General features: G+C 45.6%; 1 protein-coding gene across 2 annotated transcripts in view; it reads left to right on the forward strand.

Moving 5' to 3' along the window:
* Positions 1 to 6,508, forward strand: part of RGS14 (regulator of G protein signaling 14) — a 292,753-nt gene extending 286,245 nt beyond the window's left edge. For both annotated transcript variants that reach the window (XM_073566583.1, XM_073566629.1), the window contains one exon: positions 4,121 to 6,508. In XM_073566583.1, coding sequence (XP_073422684.1) covers positions 4,121 to 4,518 — 398 coding nt within the window. In that variant the 3' untranslated portion in view covers positions 4,519 to 6,508. The remainder of the gene's footprint in view (positions 1 to 4,120) is intronic.
* Positions 6,509 to 19,039: the final 12,531 nt, after the last annotated feature.

Raw genomic sequence — 19,039 nt, forward strand, 5'->3', positions numbered from 1 at the left:
CATTGTCCTCGCATATATTTATACATTGTAATAAGATCACCCCTAAGCCTTCGATTTTCCAAACTAAATAACCCCAAGTGCAATAACCTGTCTTAGTATTGCAGACCCCCTAGTTCCCTAATAACCTTGGTCGCTCTTCTCTGCACCCGCTCCAGTTCAGCTATGTCTTTCTTATACACCGGAGACCAGAACTGTACACTGTATTCTAAGTGTGGTCGCACTAGTGACTTATATAGAGGTAAAATTATGTTCTCCTCATGAGCATCTCATGTGGGCCCCATCGTTTGCTCAGTCTATTTTCCTGCCTGCATTTGTGTTTTCATCTTGTCTCACCGACAATATATGTTTGGGGGCTATCTATTCCTTTGGGGTCTGCTCTGGGGCAGTTTAGATTTCCCCTTTCTTGCTTTAGGCTTAGTTAGTTCTCCGGCTGTGCCGAGGCGTCTAGGATCATCGTAGGCACGCTCCATGGCTACTGCTAGTTGTGTGGATAGGATCAGGGGTCTGCAATCTGCTTAGTTACCAACCTCTCTTGTTTTCTGTGGCTTGCTTGGTCTTGCTCTCCTCCTCAGTGACCCAATCATAACAATTATGCCCCCATATGCTGCTCCATAGATCATGCTTCCATATGCTGCTCCATAGATTATGCCCCAAATGATGCTCCATAGATTACGCCCCCATATGCTGCTCCATAATTATGCCCCCATACACTGCTCCATAATTATGCCCCCATATGCTGCTGCATAGTTATGCCCCCATATACTGCTCCATAGTTATGCCCCCATATATTGATGCTCCATAATTATGCCCCCATATATTGCTGCTCCATAATTATGCCCCCATATGCTGCTCCATAGACTATGCCCCCATATGCTGCCCCATAATTATGCCCCCATATGCTGCTCCATAGATTACGCCCCTATATGCTGCTCCATAGATTATGCCCCCATAAAATGTTCCATAGTTTATGCCCCCATATGCTGCTCCATAGATTATGCCCCTATATATTGCTGTTCCATAGTTATGCCCCCATATATTGCTGCTCCATAGTTATGCCCCCAAAAGGCTGCTCCTTTGTTATGCCCCCATATATTGCTGCTCCATAATTATGCCCCCATATGCTGCTCCATAGTTATGCCCCCATGTATTGCTGCTCCATAGTTATGCCCCCATATGATGCTCAATAGTTATGCCTCCATATATTGCTGCTCCATAGTTATGCCCCCATATATTGCTGCCGCTGCAAATAAAAGAAAAATGACATACTCACCTCTTGTCGCTGGGTGCCTGGTGCCGGTGTCCTGAGCAGGCAGTGACAGGTTCTGATGTCACCGCTAGCTCAGGACCCCGGCACTGGCGATATTTACCGATCCCCGCTCCATGGCTGGCGCTGCTCTGTACTCTCCTCCTCCACGTCCTGTCAGTGATGTTCATGCAGAGGGCGAGGCGTGCACTAACTACGTCACCGTGCCCTCTGACCTGAACATCACAGACAGAGGACGCAGAGAGAGGACAGAGCAGCGCACAACGATGGACCCGGGACATGTGAATATAGCTTATACTTACCCCCTCCTGGCGCTGTCTCTGCAGCCTCGCTTCTCCCGGTCTCAGGCTCCTTCCTTCAGCGGTCACGTGGTACCGCTCATTAAAGTCATAAATATGCACATATTCATGAATTTAATGAGCAGTACCATGTGACCACTGAAGGAAGGAGCCTGAGACGGGAGAAGCAGGGGGGCTGCAGAGACCTCGCCAGGAGGGGGTAAGTGCTCAGGAGTTTCCTTGTCCTTTTTGCCCCGGACATGAGGGCATCTGCCCATGAAGCTGCCACATGTTAGAGCAACCTGTGTCCCTGTGCTGTTGTGACCTCTGCTGTAGCTTCTGTTCCATCATTGCTGTCACCGCTGCTGCCTAGGCTGCACTTCTGGCTCACTGGGCCCTGGACCGCTGGGTTCCTTGCTTGAAATGTTACGGTGCTGTCCGCCCTATACGGGCTCCATGGCCCTACTAACTCGGGTGTGGAAAACCCTCTCTCTTATCCACGGTTGGCTACTCCTAAATAACTATCTACAATAATGTGCCACATCTAGTGTCCAATCCGGAGTACTACGCTTTCCCTAATCTTCAGCATAATGTACATCTCAAAGCAATGCCGTATACAACACTATTTACAGTTATGTACATCATCACGCTATATATATATATATATATATATATATAATGTATATAGTGGTACAGTAAAGGGTGTTTTACTGGATGGGAGATACATTTCTCCCAGCAGATTAATATTTGGCCGGGTTTTTCCCTAAAGACAGGACCTGCGATGATGCGATGATGTCATGGTCGCGTGATCAGCCCATGTGATGTCTACCTCACTTGGGGGAGGGGTTATGGGCTATGTAATGGAGGTTGGTTTTGGCACATGGTGAGTGTGTGTCTGGAAGTTACAGGAGCTTGGCTGGACGTAGCCTGAACTTGTATACAGGATCCCCGTGCTACAGGACTATAGCAGCAAGACTTTTAAAAAACAACCCTGGGAATGGCACCTGGCGGATGCCGCGGACCTGGCAGCCGCTTAGTTAAGCCCGTCCCGTGCAAGGGGTGAGTCTCGGACCAGTGGTTCTCCAAGCTGGAGTATATTTATGTTTTCCTTACTTTCTGTTAAACCTGCTGTTTACAACGTGACATTAAACCACTGAAATTGGACTATAAGCCTGTGTGTTGCCTCGTTACTGCAGCCCTGCCATTACCTACCAGAGCAAATCCCTACAATATATATATATATATATATATATATATATATATATGAGATTTACATTTAGTATACCCCTTACATACATATGAATGGGGAATCAGGAAAGATAGCTATCAGCCAAACATTTGTTCAGATTTCAGCTATCTGAAGTGTATGATCACTTTTAATACATAAGATGTTGCTAAGGAGACATCACACATTTTTAAGATTCAAAATGTTCAATTCATCTGGAGGTACTTGTAGATTATTTGTGATATTTACTGTAGACTTGTTCTATATCTCAACTGGAGTGGATCCTCGAAGCCCTTGGTCCGGATTAGTAGTTATTATGCAGCACGGACTGATGACGTTGGTGCAATGAGTTGGTCCAGTTGGTGGGTGGTGGTAGGATGGCATTTTACATAGCAGAGTAATATGCACAAAGAAACAGGATTGTCTCAGCTATGTAGCAGAGCGGGTAATGTAGCAGAATCCAATGTCAAAGAACTGGCCAAGCGTTATTGCAGAGTTGCACAGCTGAGTTTGTCACAAAGTCCAAGGCACTGTTACAATTACCCTTATCGGTGTATCCAGACATAGTAAATGATTGTTCTGCAGTTCAGTCTAGGGCAGGGGCATGCTGAGTAGTCAGTATTTTGATGACAGCTCACAATTGGAAGATGATGCGTGCTGAGCTGTCAATGTCTTAAGTGACAGTTTTGCAATCCAATCAGGGCCAGGGCATGCCCAGGCGTTCTCTATGTGTCTCCTGTTCGGAGTAATTACTTAGCCAGCTATTTACCTTAGACTACTGTCCATTGTAGCTTAGATCAAGAGGTATGTATTTGCTCTGTGCCCCTGATCTTTTCTGCTTGACCTTAGTTTTGCCTTTGACATCTGTTTGCTTAGTCTTTTTGTCATGAACATTCTTGGAATTCTGACTCCAGACTGTGAACTGACTATGCCTTTGTCTCACCCCTCTTTCTATGACGTACTCTCCTGGCTTTTGACCTCTAGACTACCCAGCCTCATGGCTCACTAGCGTCACAGGCAGTACTAGTACTAGCTAGCAGTGAAGTTTTTACATAGTCCAAGGCAGTACTGGCCAGAAGTTTTTCAGAAGTTTTTAGTCAGTGCTGGAACCAATGGTAACCTGATGTGTAGAAGAACAGAGAGAACTAGTGAAGGCAGGAAGATGGCACAATTTCCAGGCTGGAGACATTACAGATGAGTGACATCTATGAAGAAGAAAGAACAATTTTAACTTAACTTTATCATTTCCCTATAAGAATTCACCTAGGCTTTATTGGTTATGGTTTTTGTCATATTTCTTCCTTTTACTAGAATAAAGTTGCTATAACTATTTCATTTTTTTTTCATTTTTAGGATTGGTAGAAATGCTGAATAGAGTGCAGAATACCCGAGCTGATGACCAGCGTGGACTGCTCTGTAAAGATGACCTTATTCTACCTGAGTTTCTGCAACTCCCAACAGATGAAAAGTGTGATCATTGCCAGACAACTTGTAAGGATACTGCTATAGAGAAGGAGACTGTTCCATCATGTCCAGATATGTTTGCTGAAAACTGCAATGAAAATAACATTTCCTCAGGCAGCACATCAGTAGACGCAGTGTGCGGTGTGCCTTCTAATTTAGAGAATACCAATGCCTCCACTAGCATTTCCAATGATAGCCATGACACAGCTTCTACAGTGATGGTTGACAATGTAACCACTGCCCAAATGGAAAAATTGTGCCTAGAGGAGAAGAACACTGTGCTTTAATCATTAACCATTTCCACTATTTATTGTGTTAATGCATTTAAGATACTAGCCACACATGGCTTGTCCAGGACTGTAGCTATAAGGTAGCAGTAGTAGCTGAGCCCTGGTGCCTGAAGGTCTCTCTGCCATATAAAAAGACATCCTTAAATGGCACCAGGTAGGTTGCTACATATTTTGCATTCGGGGCTAGGAGCCATAAGACCAAGTCAACATGACTGCATGCATATCCATTCATGCAAAAGGCTTATTCTGGTGTATTCGTGGCATTGCTAAATTCCTAATATCAAAATATGATTATGCCAAGCCTAGTACTAATGCCGTAATTGAACTGCTTTATTACTATTCACTTATAGACTGCAGCATGAACACTTGTTAATTCAGTTTTTCACTACATGGGTACAATGCATGTAAACTGCGTCTTCAAAGCTTGATTCACAAGTAGCAGATTTTACCACTTCAAATTAAGGGCATTCTTATTATACTTACCATGGAAAGAGTGAAATCCATGAAACTGCACATATGCTGTAAAATAGGCAAAAAAATCTGTGGGAAAACATTCATGATATCTGAACCCTAAAGAAGACCTGCCATTTGGGGTTTCCATGTACAATCTAAGCTTAAAAGAATTATCAAAATTGACTTACTGAATAAATCAACTTTTTTTATTTATGGTGATTTTTTTTTTAATTTTTAGATTACTTTCTATATGAAAATTTTAGTTTTAATGGTTGTTAAGCCTCAACATTAGGCTAAACTTCTAATACATTTTCAACTAGTGCAGTGAGCAGTCATAAGAGGACAGCATTATAACGAACGCTAATATTTCTACTAGATATCAGGTCTAAAGCATTGACAGACCCCTGCCTCTAGTACCACCCGCCAGAAAGTGGCAAATCTGCTTTTTGCTATATTCAACAGACTCTGTAGTATTAGTAGGGATTATAACAATTTAAACCAATAGCCAGAAGGCCCATATATCTCATTAAAACCAAACCAAAAATGAATAAAATAAATAATAAATAAATAAAATAAAATGTAGCTTTCAATAAATTCATAACTAAAAAGTATAACATGCATATTGGTTAGTGAAGTGTGCAATTAAAATCCCACTGAATCCACAGCAGTATCATTATTGGGAATATTCCAAGATTATGCTAACGTATAATTAAATTCTAAACAATTGGTGCTCGGATGCTTGCATTGGGAACCTATCAAATATTAATATATTTTGATTCCCATATCTGAAAGTAATAATTATTATTATCCATTATAAAGCATGAGATAGTTCTCAGATATAGTACTAACTAATTAATGCTGTTAATAAATAGAGACATTTATGTCTGCTTTTGCATCCAAAGCGATGCTTATGTTTGGGCCTTCAGTATGGTCATCACATCAGACAGTGTCTGCCGTGACTCATGTCCCATGACTTGGGAATCATACAGTATTGTATTATCATTATATTGTTGTTGCATATTGCTATACAACCACGTTTGCCTTTCTAAGTTTGTCCTCTCTCTCTCTCTGTAGTCCAGCTCTGATGTAGGTAACCCATCCTTTCTTCCTCAGTTAGTGTTTGTCAGCCATCATCATTTGACCTTCATCTCTGTAGATCCTCGGTTCATAATTATGTTGTCACTTGCTGCAGCTGTTACAGCTACTGTTGTTGCTATTGTGCATAATACAAAAATTCAGTCTGAGAATAAAACTGAGAATAAAACTTCTTCTGGAATCTTCATATATGCCTCTGCAGTTGAGTTGACACTGCCTGACGAAGTTCTTGGTGTGAGTACTGGTTCAATACAGACATATAGTGGGCAAAGTAAATGTTGAACACATCAGCAAGTTTTCACACCTGAGCAATGCTTGCGACTAGTTTCTCCATACAGTAGACATCTTGAAGCTGTCATCATAAAAAAAAACTACAGAGTATTAAATAGTACTACAAAAGTACAAAGTATGAAATAAATTTCAGTAAGCATGTACAATACCTTTTCCCTGTGTCATTTTTTGTTATTACACATAACTTAATTTATGGACATGTATGGTGTGATCTCTTTGCCTGTGTGTATTGGATGGGTTGTTACCAACATCTGGTGAGAATTTTATGTCAATAGCACCTTTAGAAATAGATATAGTTAGAAAAATGGTGACGTATTCAAGACTTATTTCACCCACTGTAGATAGAAACATTGTCTAAAGAGCCTCCCACTTGCAGCCCAGGTTATGGAGTCAGAATAGTGTCTTAGTAACAAAAGTTGCCGCATTCCGTTATTTTAGTCAGGATTTACATATCATATACTGATATTCTTCTACATAGGGGTAGAGTACTATTTTAAAAAATTTGAACATTCTCCCCAACATGATTCACCCTTACTGCTTATTCAGGGTAATGAAACACTTTGCTCGGGGACTTTCTTTACTCTGATGAAGCCTGTAAAGGTGAAACATGTTGGTGAGACTTTTCAGGTTTTTTTAGCACTACAATCTAATATACTGTATAAAGCTCAAGTGTGTGCATGTACAATATGTATGCATGTATGTGTGTATGTCCGGGATTGGCATCCGCACCGTCGCAGCTACAGCCACAAAATTTGGCACAGTAACACGTCTGGACCCCGAGAGTGTCCTAGGCTATGTTGTGAGACAAAATTTTAACCCCGCGCGTTCCAATTCACCAAACAATTTTGCCCCTAACTACATAATGGGGAAAAAGTGTGTGTATCAAGCCCCGCCCCTCATTATGTCATAATGGCTGCCATGGCGATGCTGATGTCATCATAGGTTGCAAGCCCCGCCGCTCATTATGATGTCATAGTGGTTGACTATGGGAAGGAGGATGTGTGATGGGTATATGGGCACTGGACTATGGGATGGAGGATATGTATGACGGGTATATGGGCACGGGACTATGGGATGGAGGATGTGTGATGGGTATATGGGCACTTGACTATGGGATGGAGGATATGTATGACGGGTTTATGGGCACAGGACTATGGGATGGCGGATATGTATGATGGGTATATGGGCACGGGACTATGGGATGGAGGATATGTATGATGGGTATATGGGCATGGGACTATGAGATGAAGGATGTGTGATGGGTATATGGGCACTCGACTATGGGATGGCGAATATGTATGATGGGTATATGGGAATGGGACTATGGGATGGAGGATATGTATGATGAGTATATGGGCACGGGCCTATGGGATCGTGGATATGTATGATGGGTATATGGGCACGGGACTATGGAATGGAGGATAATTATAATTTGCTATAACTAACCACAGTTAGTTACTATGCCCCCGGGCAGCACTGGGATCTTCAGCTAGTATTAGTATATGATCTAAAAATCCTGACTAAATAGATAGCGGACTGCAGCTGCTTGTGTTACTAAGATACTGTCTCTTGTGATGACCATACTCATAGTCATGCTGAAAGTTCATATATGAGCATCACGTTAGATTAAATCCAGTTGCAAATGTAGTCCTAAATGTCTCTATTTATTAACATCATTAATTAGCTAGTGCATTATAGTAAATAACGCTTAATTTCATATATGGGGAATCACACTTAGTGATGAGCGAATTTGTTGGGTCGCCCTCGCACACCCAGGGCAGCGGGGTACTCGGTACCGGGCCAGTGTCAAGGCGGGAATGTGTCAGCAGCGGTGACCCGGTCCGCAGCCCTGGGCGCCCAATATCAATGGCGGTGATGTTAATGGTGTTAAAGTTTATTAGAATTGTTTGTGACACCACCCGTGGTGTTTGGCAAGTAAGATGTTGAGCCAACGCTGCATGCAGATCCGCTGGGACTGATGGTGTGGTGCAGCAAAGATGGTGTAGCTCCCCACAGGTGGAGCTGTAGTCCCAGGGCAGTGTAGGTGCAATGGATGAGGAGAGGCGCAGAATGGTATGGAGGCTGGTACCCAGGTGTAGTGGTGCGGGAATAACTGGAGGACACCAGTGTATGCGGTTCCAAAGCTTTACTCACTGTTTGCAGTTCACTCAACTGCCTGCCTCCGTACCGTGTTCTCCAGGTCAGGGCTCCAGCCAACCTCCAGGTAGGATAGGATTCTCCCTTCCACACTCCACCAACATGTACCTTACTGAACGACTCCTCCAATGCGCCTTTAGGTGCGAAGCACTCCAGTACTTAGTTACCCTGGAATTCCTCTCTCTAGGTGTTCCTAGTCTTTACTTGTATGACAGACAGCTGTAGCCTGCTTCGGGGACTCCTCACTGCGTCCCGGCTCTCTATTCAGTTGCTGTTGTGTCCCAAGTCTATGATGGGAGCAAGGCGTTAGCGGCTCACTACTCCTCCGGTGTCTGTTGCCGGACATAAAGATCCAATCAACCTCGGGGACCGGGCCCCGGCCTTTGCGCTCTCTGGACTGGAAGGGTTCTCTATCTTTCTTCAACCAGCTTCCCACCGTCCTATTCTCCTTCGTTCCGATCTGTTCTATCTCTCTTATGGAATCTGTAGTCTCCAGTCTTTGTCTCTTTCTCCTTCTCTTCCTTCCCTAGGGAGCTCGTTCCAGTAAGACCAGTCCTCAGCCTCTACTGACTGACTGCCTTCCTCCGCCTTGAGCTCCTCTCAGGCGGACCTGCTGTCAGCCTGCTCTCTCTCTGGGACTCACCCCAGACTGACCTGAAATACTACACCTTCCTTCTATTTTATATCTAACTCCACTCGCCTCCCCAGCACCTCTCGTGTTACGAAGCCAGGGACCACAAAAGGCACCCTATGACCTTTCTAGCATAAAGCATGGATGGGTCCCTGCTGAACTATCCTGTGTGTGGGGTGCAGGTGTTGGAATGCGGAAAGGAGTTCCCACCTTACCTGGATGGTGAGGCACTACACCTTAGGAGAAGGTGCAGTACCTCTGTGGCGACTGAAGCCTCAGGGGTGCCACATAGTTCGTAAAACGATCGCCACATATAAATTCGGAGCGAATATGGCACATTCGGATTTGTGATCGAAAATCCGAGCAAAATTTTATAAAATCGGTAAACATCGGTAATATTCGGTAAAAGCGTGGGAAAAAAGTTACGTTCCCACAAAAATATTTTCAGCACTTTAGCAACGATAATGGTGGTTTATCATGAGCATTTGACGCGTGTTTGATGAGGTGAGGGGGTTTGGAGAGCTCAGAGGTGTGGCGTTCTTGTAAGCAGTCATTTTTTTCCCTAACTTTATGTTTGCAGATTATGGCTAGCCAATCAGGGTGCAGGAAACACCCACAATGTCCTGACACAATGGCTTGTGTCACTGGCTGCTCAAATCACATGTCCCTCTCCATATAAATAGCGGACATCTTGTCTTAGCGCTATTTTGACACTGTAACAGCGCAAAAAGTCTGCTCTTGACACTGGTACTGTTAACAGCAAGATTGTAGCTAGTTAATTAGGCGGTTGTATATTAGACAGAAAGTGTCAGACAGTGTAGCTAGATAGTGTCCAGTGTGACTGTAAAATTTACCTTCCAGATTTTTTTTTTTTTTGGGGAGGGGGGCATTACTGAGGTCCACAGACAAAGCAAGCAGGACGCATGTTGTGCACTGCTTCTATTGTACTCTGTGCACAAGTATAGCATTCTAATTAATATTTTTTTCACTAGGTAAATGTGAAAAAGCCTGCTGTATCCCACATTTTAGCTAGCTGGCCAGGTGGTTGTATAACAGTCAGATAGTGTAGCTAGATAGTGTCCAGTGTGGCCATTAAATTTACCTTCCAGCATTTTTTTTTTCTTTTTTGGTCCACAAAGAAAGCCAGCAGGGCACGTGTTGTGCACTGCTTCTACTGTGCTCCATGCACGAGTATAGCATTCTAATTCACATGTAGCTAGTGAAAAAACTATTAGAACTGTCTGCAGACCTAAGGAACATTAAAAAAAGTTATAATTTTTTCTGTTGCTAAAAGTTAGACAACCCGCTGTATCACACCTTGTCATTTGCGCAATGCGATACAGCCTGCTGTATCCAACGTTGTCATTTTGTGGTGGTGATTTGAACCTGTCTGCAGACCTAAGGCACATTAAAAAAAATTATAATTTTTTAGTTGCGAAAAGTTTGACAACTCGCTGTCATTTGGTTGGGTTGAAACTAAGCTGTAGAGGCCTGATCCATAGGCCACAAAAAAGCCTTCTGTTAGTAACGTCATACAGTAAGGGACCTGACTTAAAAAATAGTTTGTAGCATCTAGTGTGTTATAGATGCCTGATCCATGGGCTACAAAAAGTCTTCTGTTATTTAACATCATACAGTAAGGGACCTGACTTTAAAAATGGTTTGTAGTGTGTCATAGAGGCCTGATCCATAGACCACAAAAAAATTCTTCTGTTCCTAGTGTCATACAGTGGGGGACCTGACTTTAAAATTGTTTGTAGCATAACTTCTTTGTCATACAGGCCTCATCCACAGTCAAACAATTATTTTTTCTGTGACTAACATGATGCAGCACGCCATATTTCAACTTTGAATTTACTGTTGCTGAAATTCAGCTGTTTGAAGAGGTGGCGCAGAATTTAAAATCTAATTTTTGGTTGCTGATACTGTGCTCCTACCGCACTATCTGAGTAAAATGACTGGGAAAAAGCGAGGCTCTGGTGAAAGGGGAATTAGGCTTGGTTTTCAAGGTGTACATGGGGTAGGTGGTAATGTTTGTGAAAGCACTAGTGAAGCAATGTCACGTCCTATGCAAAGACAACAGACAACTTGTCACTGGACAGGCAACACCACTACCTTTCTTTGTCAGACACACAGCGGTACACCTTGTCGATGATGCCCAGAAAGAGCAAGTACTCGAGTGGAAGGCAAGTGCAGCCTCAAGTGGCCTCTCCTCCTCTTCCCAAACCTCAACATCACACCCAGGACAAAAAGATATGTGACATGCATAAATGAACAGGATACAGACAGGCGCCTCCTAGTATGGGCTTGTGGTGTAAGGCAGCTCATTTATGTGCATGTCACACAAGAGAGGGGTGGGGTCTCCCAAACCATGCTAAGCAAGGAAAAAACGGATTAAAAACACATGTGACATGCACAAATGTGAACAAGTCAGTCAGACAGTGTTCACGCCACCCACTGGCTGAGACACAACAAGAAAACAAAAAATGGGAGACCCCACCCCTCTCTTGTGTGACATGCACATAAATGAGCTGCCTTACACCACAAGCCCATACTAGGAGGCGCCTGTCTGTATCCTGTTCATTTAGACACTGTTCATATGTTCAGGTTTTAAATGCAATAGATAGGGACTGCTCCGTGAAGGGTTACCGTGACGTGATGGAGTAGCTTGGCATACCCTTTTTGCAAAAAAAGTATCAACTAAATACCCTGTATTTGTTATCCAGCACTTGCTGATTACTGTCATTTTTTACTGCAGAGTATTTTTGCAAATTTGTCATTTTGTGTTTTCTTGTTGTATCACACCCAGGACAGTCTACAGAGGTGGCACCCAAATTTCCCTTGCTTCCCCCTGCATCCCAACTATCCAACCGTTCAACTGACTGTATGGAACCACAGATGGGCGAGTCGGAATAGCTGTTCACACATTCAGTGCCATGTTCAACAGATGTGCACTCAAAAGCTTTGCAGAGTCAAGAGGAGGAAATCTGCATCGATGCCCAAATTTTTTTTAGTTTGGATCTGGGGCAGGAAGAAGTATGGTCCGAACAGCCTCCTGACCCTCATCATCAGACCTTAACCCCTGGGGGGGAGGTGGTCCTGATGAGACTCAGATATCTGAGGCTTAGGCGGACTGTACTGAGATGTCAGGGCAAGAAGAGGAGGAGGGTGACTCCAAGGCCGAGGAATGTGATAACACAGAGGATAATGATGATGAGTGAGGTATTAGATAACAGTTGGCGTGAACATAGAGGCACACAGCTGAGTAGGTCATCTGAGGAGGAAGACAAGGAGGTAACGTTGCACTATCTATCGCAGTCGAGTAGTGATGCAGCCACAATGAGCTCGCAGGGGTCGCAAGGGTTGTCTAGCCTGGGCCTTTTTTTGACACTGCAAAGGATGAGCCAACTCACGTAATCTCCAATCTTGCAAGAAAAACAACTGAGTTGAGGGAAAAAGTGCAATAATTTGACTACTACATGTATGAACCTTCACATGCGTAATCAACATGTTTTACTGTGAAAATCCCACTGCACAAAAATGCGGACCAACGGACCTCAACAACCATCAGCCGCCCCATCAATCGTATCTGCTGCTTCCTCCTTATCTTCCGTTACTGTGCCAGCTATTGAGACCCAGGTCTGCAATCGCAGAATCTTGGGTTCTCTACCCGCTGTAATGGAAGCAGACATGCCTGCTGTTTTTGACCGATTTCAGAGAATAAGCACACTACAAGTTTCTCAATCCACAGTAACATCTCCACTTGCACCTTCCTCACGGTCCAGCAGTTTGTCCGGTTCACTGTACTCCGCCCTCTCTCAGCACTACAGCCAGTTCACGGTTCCGCAGTTGTGGTCACATAAAAGATTGTTTCCTCCTACGCATGACAAAGCTTAGAGGTTGAACTCCACCATCTCCAGTTTGTTGGCCACGGAAATACTGCCTTTCCGCCTGGCAGAAACAGATGGTTTCTGACAGCTGATGGCCGTCGCAGTCCCCCAGTAGCAATTACCTAGTTGCCATTACTTTTCTAAAAAAAAGCTGTGCCTGCGCTATACCAGCATGTCGCAGACAACATCACCCGCTCCTTGACAAAATCTCTGTCTGCTAGGGTGCATTTCACCACAGACACTTACTTGAACGAGAAAGCATGGCCAGGGGTGTTACATCTCGTTGATTGGGCACTGGGTGACTCTGGTGGCTGTGGGGACAGGCGCTGCTCCACAAGTCTTGGAATCCCCAAGGCTTGCAGGACAAACCTCTACATTTAACACTTTCTCAGCGGCTTCTGCCTCCTCTAGGGCCTCCATCTGCATCCTCAACCTCTGCCTTAACGAGACACGTGTTCCAACAGTGTAGAGCGAACCCCACCACCTCCGTACTGTGCTGTCAGAGCTCACAGCAATCAGGCAGTCTTAAAATTTATATGTCTTGGAGATTACAGTCAAACAGTTGAAGTTGTGGACAGCTCTCTAGGCTGCGTTTGATCAATGTCTGTCTCTGCTGAACCTGCATCCAGGGAAGGCCGTGTCCGATAATGGTGCGAACCTGGTGGTGGCCGTACGGCGAGGCAAGCTCACACATGTGCCTCGCATGGCTCACGTCCTCATCCTGGTGGTACAACATTTTCTCAGCCACTATCCTGGCCTGGGTGAGCTGCTCCAGAAAGCACATAAGCTGTGTGCTCATTTCCGCCGTTCGCACCCCTTTGCTCATCGACTTGCAATGATACAGAGGTCTTTGTCCATGCCAGTTAACAGGTTGATATGCGATGTGCTGACATGGTGGAATTCTTCTCTGCACATGTTGCAGTGACTATGGCAGCAGCAACGAGCCCTGACGCAGTATGTCATGTAGTAAAGCTTGGGCCAACGTAGTACAGATGTGGCGCATACCATGTTTACCGACTGAGCACAGAATAAGGACCTCTGCACCCTTCTGTACATTTTCGAAATGGCTACTAAAATGGTTAACACTGATGATACCATCATTAGCATCACTATTCCGGTCATCTATATACTGAAGCAGACTTTGAATAGCCTGCGGGAGGAGATGGTGGTCCCTGAAGAATAGGAGGAAGCAGAGGAGGATGCGGAAGGGATAGGTAACATTGTCTCTAAGTTCAAAACTGTCGTCACACAGGCGGGTGCAAAGGGAGGGTGGATTACTGCACTCAAGAGGGGCAGGTTATAACAAACTGTTATCGAAGGTACAAGATCTGAGGAACAAATTAAGGAGGAAGAGGTTATAGGCGACCAACTGTCAGATGAAGAGGATAATATCCCCTCTCTGTTGCTCGTGGTTGGTTGGTAGGAGGGGATGGAGAAAACGAGCCTCATTGTTACCCAGCCATCAACACAGCAGATGTTAACACAAATTTGTGGAAATGTGAACAGTCATGGTTAGTCTACATTTGCTGGGTTAGCTTTAGTGGAAGACATCTCGGTTCCAATTAAACTATTTCTATGCTCCAGACTAGAGTTGAGCGAAACGGGTCGAAAAATTTCAAAAGTCGCCGGCTTTTGGCAAAGTCGGGTTTCATGAAACGAAACCCGACCCTAGGATGAGGTCGGCCACGAGGTCGGTGACTTACGCGCCAAAGTCGCGTTTCAAAAGTTTGTTTTGCGCTCTTTTTCAGCCAATCAGGATCCACGGACACTGTGGGCAACGTGATGACATAGGCAGGGGTCACCACCATCTTTCAGAAGGGCATGCAAGTGATTGGCTTGCTTTGGTGGGCGTCACAGGGGTTATAAAAGGGCGTGCACGCCGACCGCCATCTTACTTCTGCCGATCTTAGCATAGGGAGAGGTTGCTGATTCTGTAGGGAGAGCGTTAGGCAGGGAAGAAGAAAAAAAAACTGCTTCTGCTGCTAGCGATTTTGCCTGTACAACACACCAGTCACTGTGTGTGCAGTGCAAGGGAAGGCTATATTGTGGTGGATCAGCGGTGTTGGTTGTTAGGCTGCCTTCTAAGGCTTCCTGACAGCTGCATTGCTGTTTACCCACTGCTCTGCAAACTGCTTTTTTAAAAGCAATCCCAATTTTTTTTTTTGTCCTGCTGAGGTACTGAGCGTGCATTTTTTCACACCATACAGCGGTGTACGCTCCTCACACAGTACCGTGTAACGGCTGTTATCACAGCCACAGTGAAGCTATCTGTGTGTCACTGTGGAAGGATAAGTGGAGGACTTGTTCCGTTCTTACAGACCTACACTCTAGGGAGATTCCTATTCTGCCCAATTCTACATACACCTTGTAGTTTGTGATACACTAGCCAATTTCTGCCTGTGACATAGCGCTCTGATATTCAGTGGGCCTCACACAATCCAAAAGTGTCCACCAGTGTCCACTAGTGTGTGCAGAAATTCAAAATCTCCCTTATCCTGTAGTCACTTTTTTCACACCTGTGCCATCGAGCCTGTGACATAGCGCTCTGATATTCAGTGGGCCTCACACAATCCAAAAGTGTCCAGTGTCCACTAGTGTGTGCAGAAATTCAAAATCTCCCTTATCCTGTAGTCACTTTTTTCACACCTGTGCCGTCGAGCCTGTGACATAGCGCTCTGATATTCAGTGGGCCTCACACAATCCAAAAGTGTCCACCAGTGTCCACTAGTGTGTGCAGAAATTCAAATTCTCCCTTATCCTGTAGTCACTTTTTTCACACCTGTGCCATCGAGCCTGTGACATAGCGCTCTGATATTCAGTGGGCCACACACAATCCAAAAGTGTCCAGTGTCCACTAGTGTGTGCAGAAATTTAAAATCTCCATTATCCTCTAGTGACATTTTTCACACCTGCAACATCAAGCCAGTGACATAGCGTTGTGATATTCAGTGGGCCTCAGACAATCCAAAAGTGTCCGGTGTCCACAAGTGTCTGCAGAAATTCAAAATCTCCCCTGTCATATAGACACCTTGTACCTTGTTTTACATTACTATATAGTTTGTTGGACTTTGTCTACATTTCTACCAAAAATGAGGAAGGCTGGTGGAAGAGGCCGTGGAATTGGGCGGGGGTTGGCAGCTGGTAATGATGGTGTTGGATCTGATGGTAGTGGCAAAAGCAAAATAGGACCGAATGCAGGAGGTGTTGAGCCTGCGTCATCGTCTGGCTCCACAAGGCCTCGAAGGCTTAGTTTTCTAGGAGTTGGCAAACCGCTTTTAAAGCCAGAGCTTCAGGAAAAAGTTTTGTCTTACATTGCTGACTCAGCCTCCAGCTCTATCGCCTCCTCTTCTGAAGTTGTAAAAAATAAAAGCACTGAGTCGTCATAGGAGGCTCATGTTCATGAACCACACCTTTCCTTGTGTCCTTCACCCCAACCAAGATTGAAGGATGACGCAGGCCATACTACTGATTACTCCATGGAGCTGTTTTCACATACCATGCCTGGATTATCAAGTGAAATTGTGAATTACCCAGGCCAAGATGAATCTGACATGAGTGCACTGATGCACAGCCGCTGATAGATGATTCTGCTGGTACATTCACTCAGAGCACTACATTGTCCTCGCAGTGTACAGAGCCAGATTCTGACCCTGATGAGACTCAGGTGCACCTTCCCGCACACTATACCACCATACACGGTGACACAGAGGAAGGTGCACATGACATTGAAGAGGAGGTGATGGATGACCCAGTTGTTGACCCAGATTGGCATCCATTGGGGGAAGAGGGTGCTGCTTCCAATAGCTCAGATGAGGAGCATCCACAGCAGACATCGACATCGCAACAGCTGTTATCTGGCAGGCCCGGAGCACTCCAAAGACAGGTTCCAAACATCAAAAGAGTTGCTGGACAGCTTGTCCAGAGGGTCAAAAGATCACAGCGTGCTAGGCCGCAAAATGTCTGCCAAAGTAGGAAGAGTGCAGTGTGGCACTTTTTTGAACAAAATCCTCATGATCAGGCCAAGGTTATCTGTAAGAAGTGCGCAAAGACCTTTAGCCGAGGGAAAAATCTGAAAAATTTGAATACCAGTTGCATGCTTAGACATTTAACCAGCATGCACTTGCAAGCGTGGACACAACACCAAACCTCAAGTGCCACATGTGCAACTGATCACAAAGAAGGTAGTCAGCAACGCTACATTGTTTCCCCCACTGTAAGCCCACCGGTTAGCACAGCAGCAAAAGTTGAGGTGTCGTTGCAAGGCCACAGCAGTCAGGGAATCCCACTGTTATATCAACGAAATACTGAATCTAGGCCATCAGAAAGAACACCAACTCCATCACCATCATCAACCCTCTCTCAGTCCGCCCTGTCCTCCGCTACTTCCACCATATGCAGCTCTCAAGTCCAGCTCACCCTCCCAGACACTATGAGTAGGTCAAGAAAGTATTCAGTCTCTCATCCGCGTACACTGGGTTTGAACGCCCACATTGCCAAACTAATCTCGTTTGAGATGATGCCCTATCGGTTGGTGGAAAGCGCAGCTTTCCGCGAACTCATGGCCTATGCAGTACCACGCTATGACCTACCCAGTCGCCACTTCTTCTCTCGCAAAGCCATCCCAGCCCTCCACCATCATGTAAAAGACCGCATTGTCCATGCACTCAAGCAGTCAGTGAGTGGAAAGGTGCACCTTACAACTGATGCATGGTCCAGTCGGCATGGCCAGGGCCATTACGTGTCCATCACTGCGCACTGGGTTAATGTGGTGGATGCAGGGTCCACAGGGGACAGCGGTGGTGGGACAGTGCTGCCTAGCCACGGTATAGGAAATAGTTGGCTGTAGGCGTTCGACCCTCCTCCTCCTCCTCCTCCTCCAGAAGCGAAACTTCGTCCACAGAGCGCAGTCGTACGAGCACTCCATCTGCAGCTGCCACAGTTGCACACAAGGTGTCCCCCTATCGAGCAGCTGGTGGAAAACGTCAGCAGGCTGTGTTGCAGATGATGTGTTTGGGCGACAGACACACCGCCGAGGTGCTGGCAGAGTACTTGAAGCGACAAACTGAGTCATGGCTGGGCAGTGTACATCTTGAGGCAGGCAAGGTAGTTAGTGATAACGGCCGTAATTTTGTGGCAGCCATAGCCCTTTCAAAACTCAGCCACATACCTTGCTTGGCTCACACCTTGAACCTGGTGGTGCAGTGCTTCCTCAAAAATTATCCGGAGTTAACAGCCCTGCTCCAGAAGGTGCGAAGACTGTGCGCGCACATCCGCCGGTCACCTGTACACTCCGTTCGTATGCAGAAGCTGCAGCGATTGCTCCACCTTCCCAACCACCGCCTCATTATCGACATTGCAACAAGGTGGAACTCCACCCTGCACATGGTGGAGCGGCTGTGCGAGCAGAGGCAGGCCATAATGCATTTGTGGGAGGATACACGGCCAGGCACTTTGAGAGCAGACATGGAGTTGACAGGTGTGCAGTGGTCGAAGCTGAAAGACCTCTGTAAAGTCCTTCTGTGTTTTGAGGAATGCACACGGCTGGTAAGCGAAGACGACGCCATCCTAAGCATGAGCATCCCACTTATGCGTCTGCTCATGCAAACTTTGACGCACCTTAAGGAGCAGGCGTCTGCAGCCAATGTTGACGAGGAGGGAATCCTTGATGACATTCAGCCATTGTCTGCTCAGGGACCTCTCCTGGACGAGGTGGAGGAAGAAGAGGAGGAGGAGGATGATGATGGGGATGATTACTTAGGGGAGGAGGATGCATCTCGTGGGGCAAGTGAAAATGTTGGCGTGGCAAGGTCTGGTACAGGGTTTGTGCGTGACTGGAGGGATGTGGATTTGCCAGAAAGTGCTCCTCCAACCAGCACTCGCAGTGCATCATTGACACCGGGAACATTGGCCCACATGTCAGATTATGCCTTACGGATCCTAAAAACGGACCCCCGCATTGCCAAAATGATGAACGATGACGACTACTGGTTGGCCAGCATCC

Source organism: Dendrobates tinctorius, unplaced genomic scaffold (genome assembly GCF_039654945.1).
Source record: "Dendrobates tinctorius isolate UK_male_01 unplaced genomic scaffold, ASM3965494v1 ptg000001l, whole genome shotgun sequence".
NCBI classification, from domain to species: Eukaryota; Metazoa; Chordata; class Amphibia; order Anura; family Dendrobatidae; genus Dendrobates; species Dendrobates tinctorius.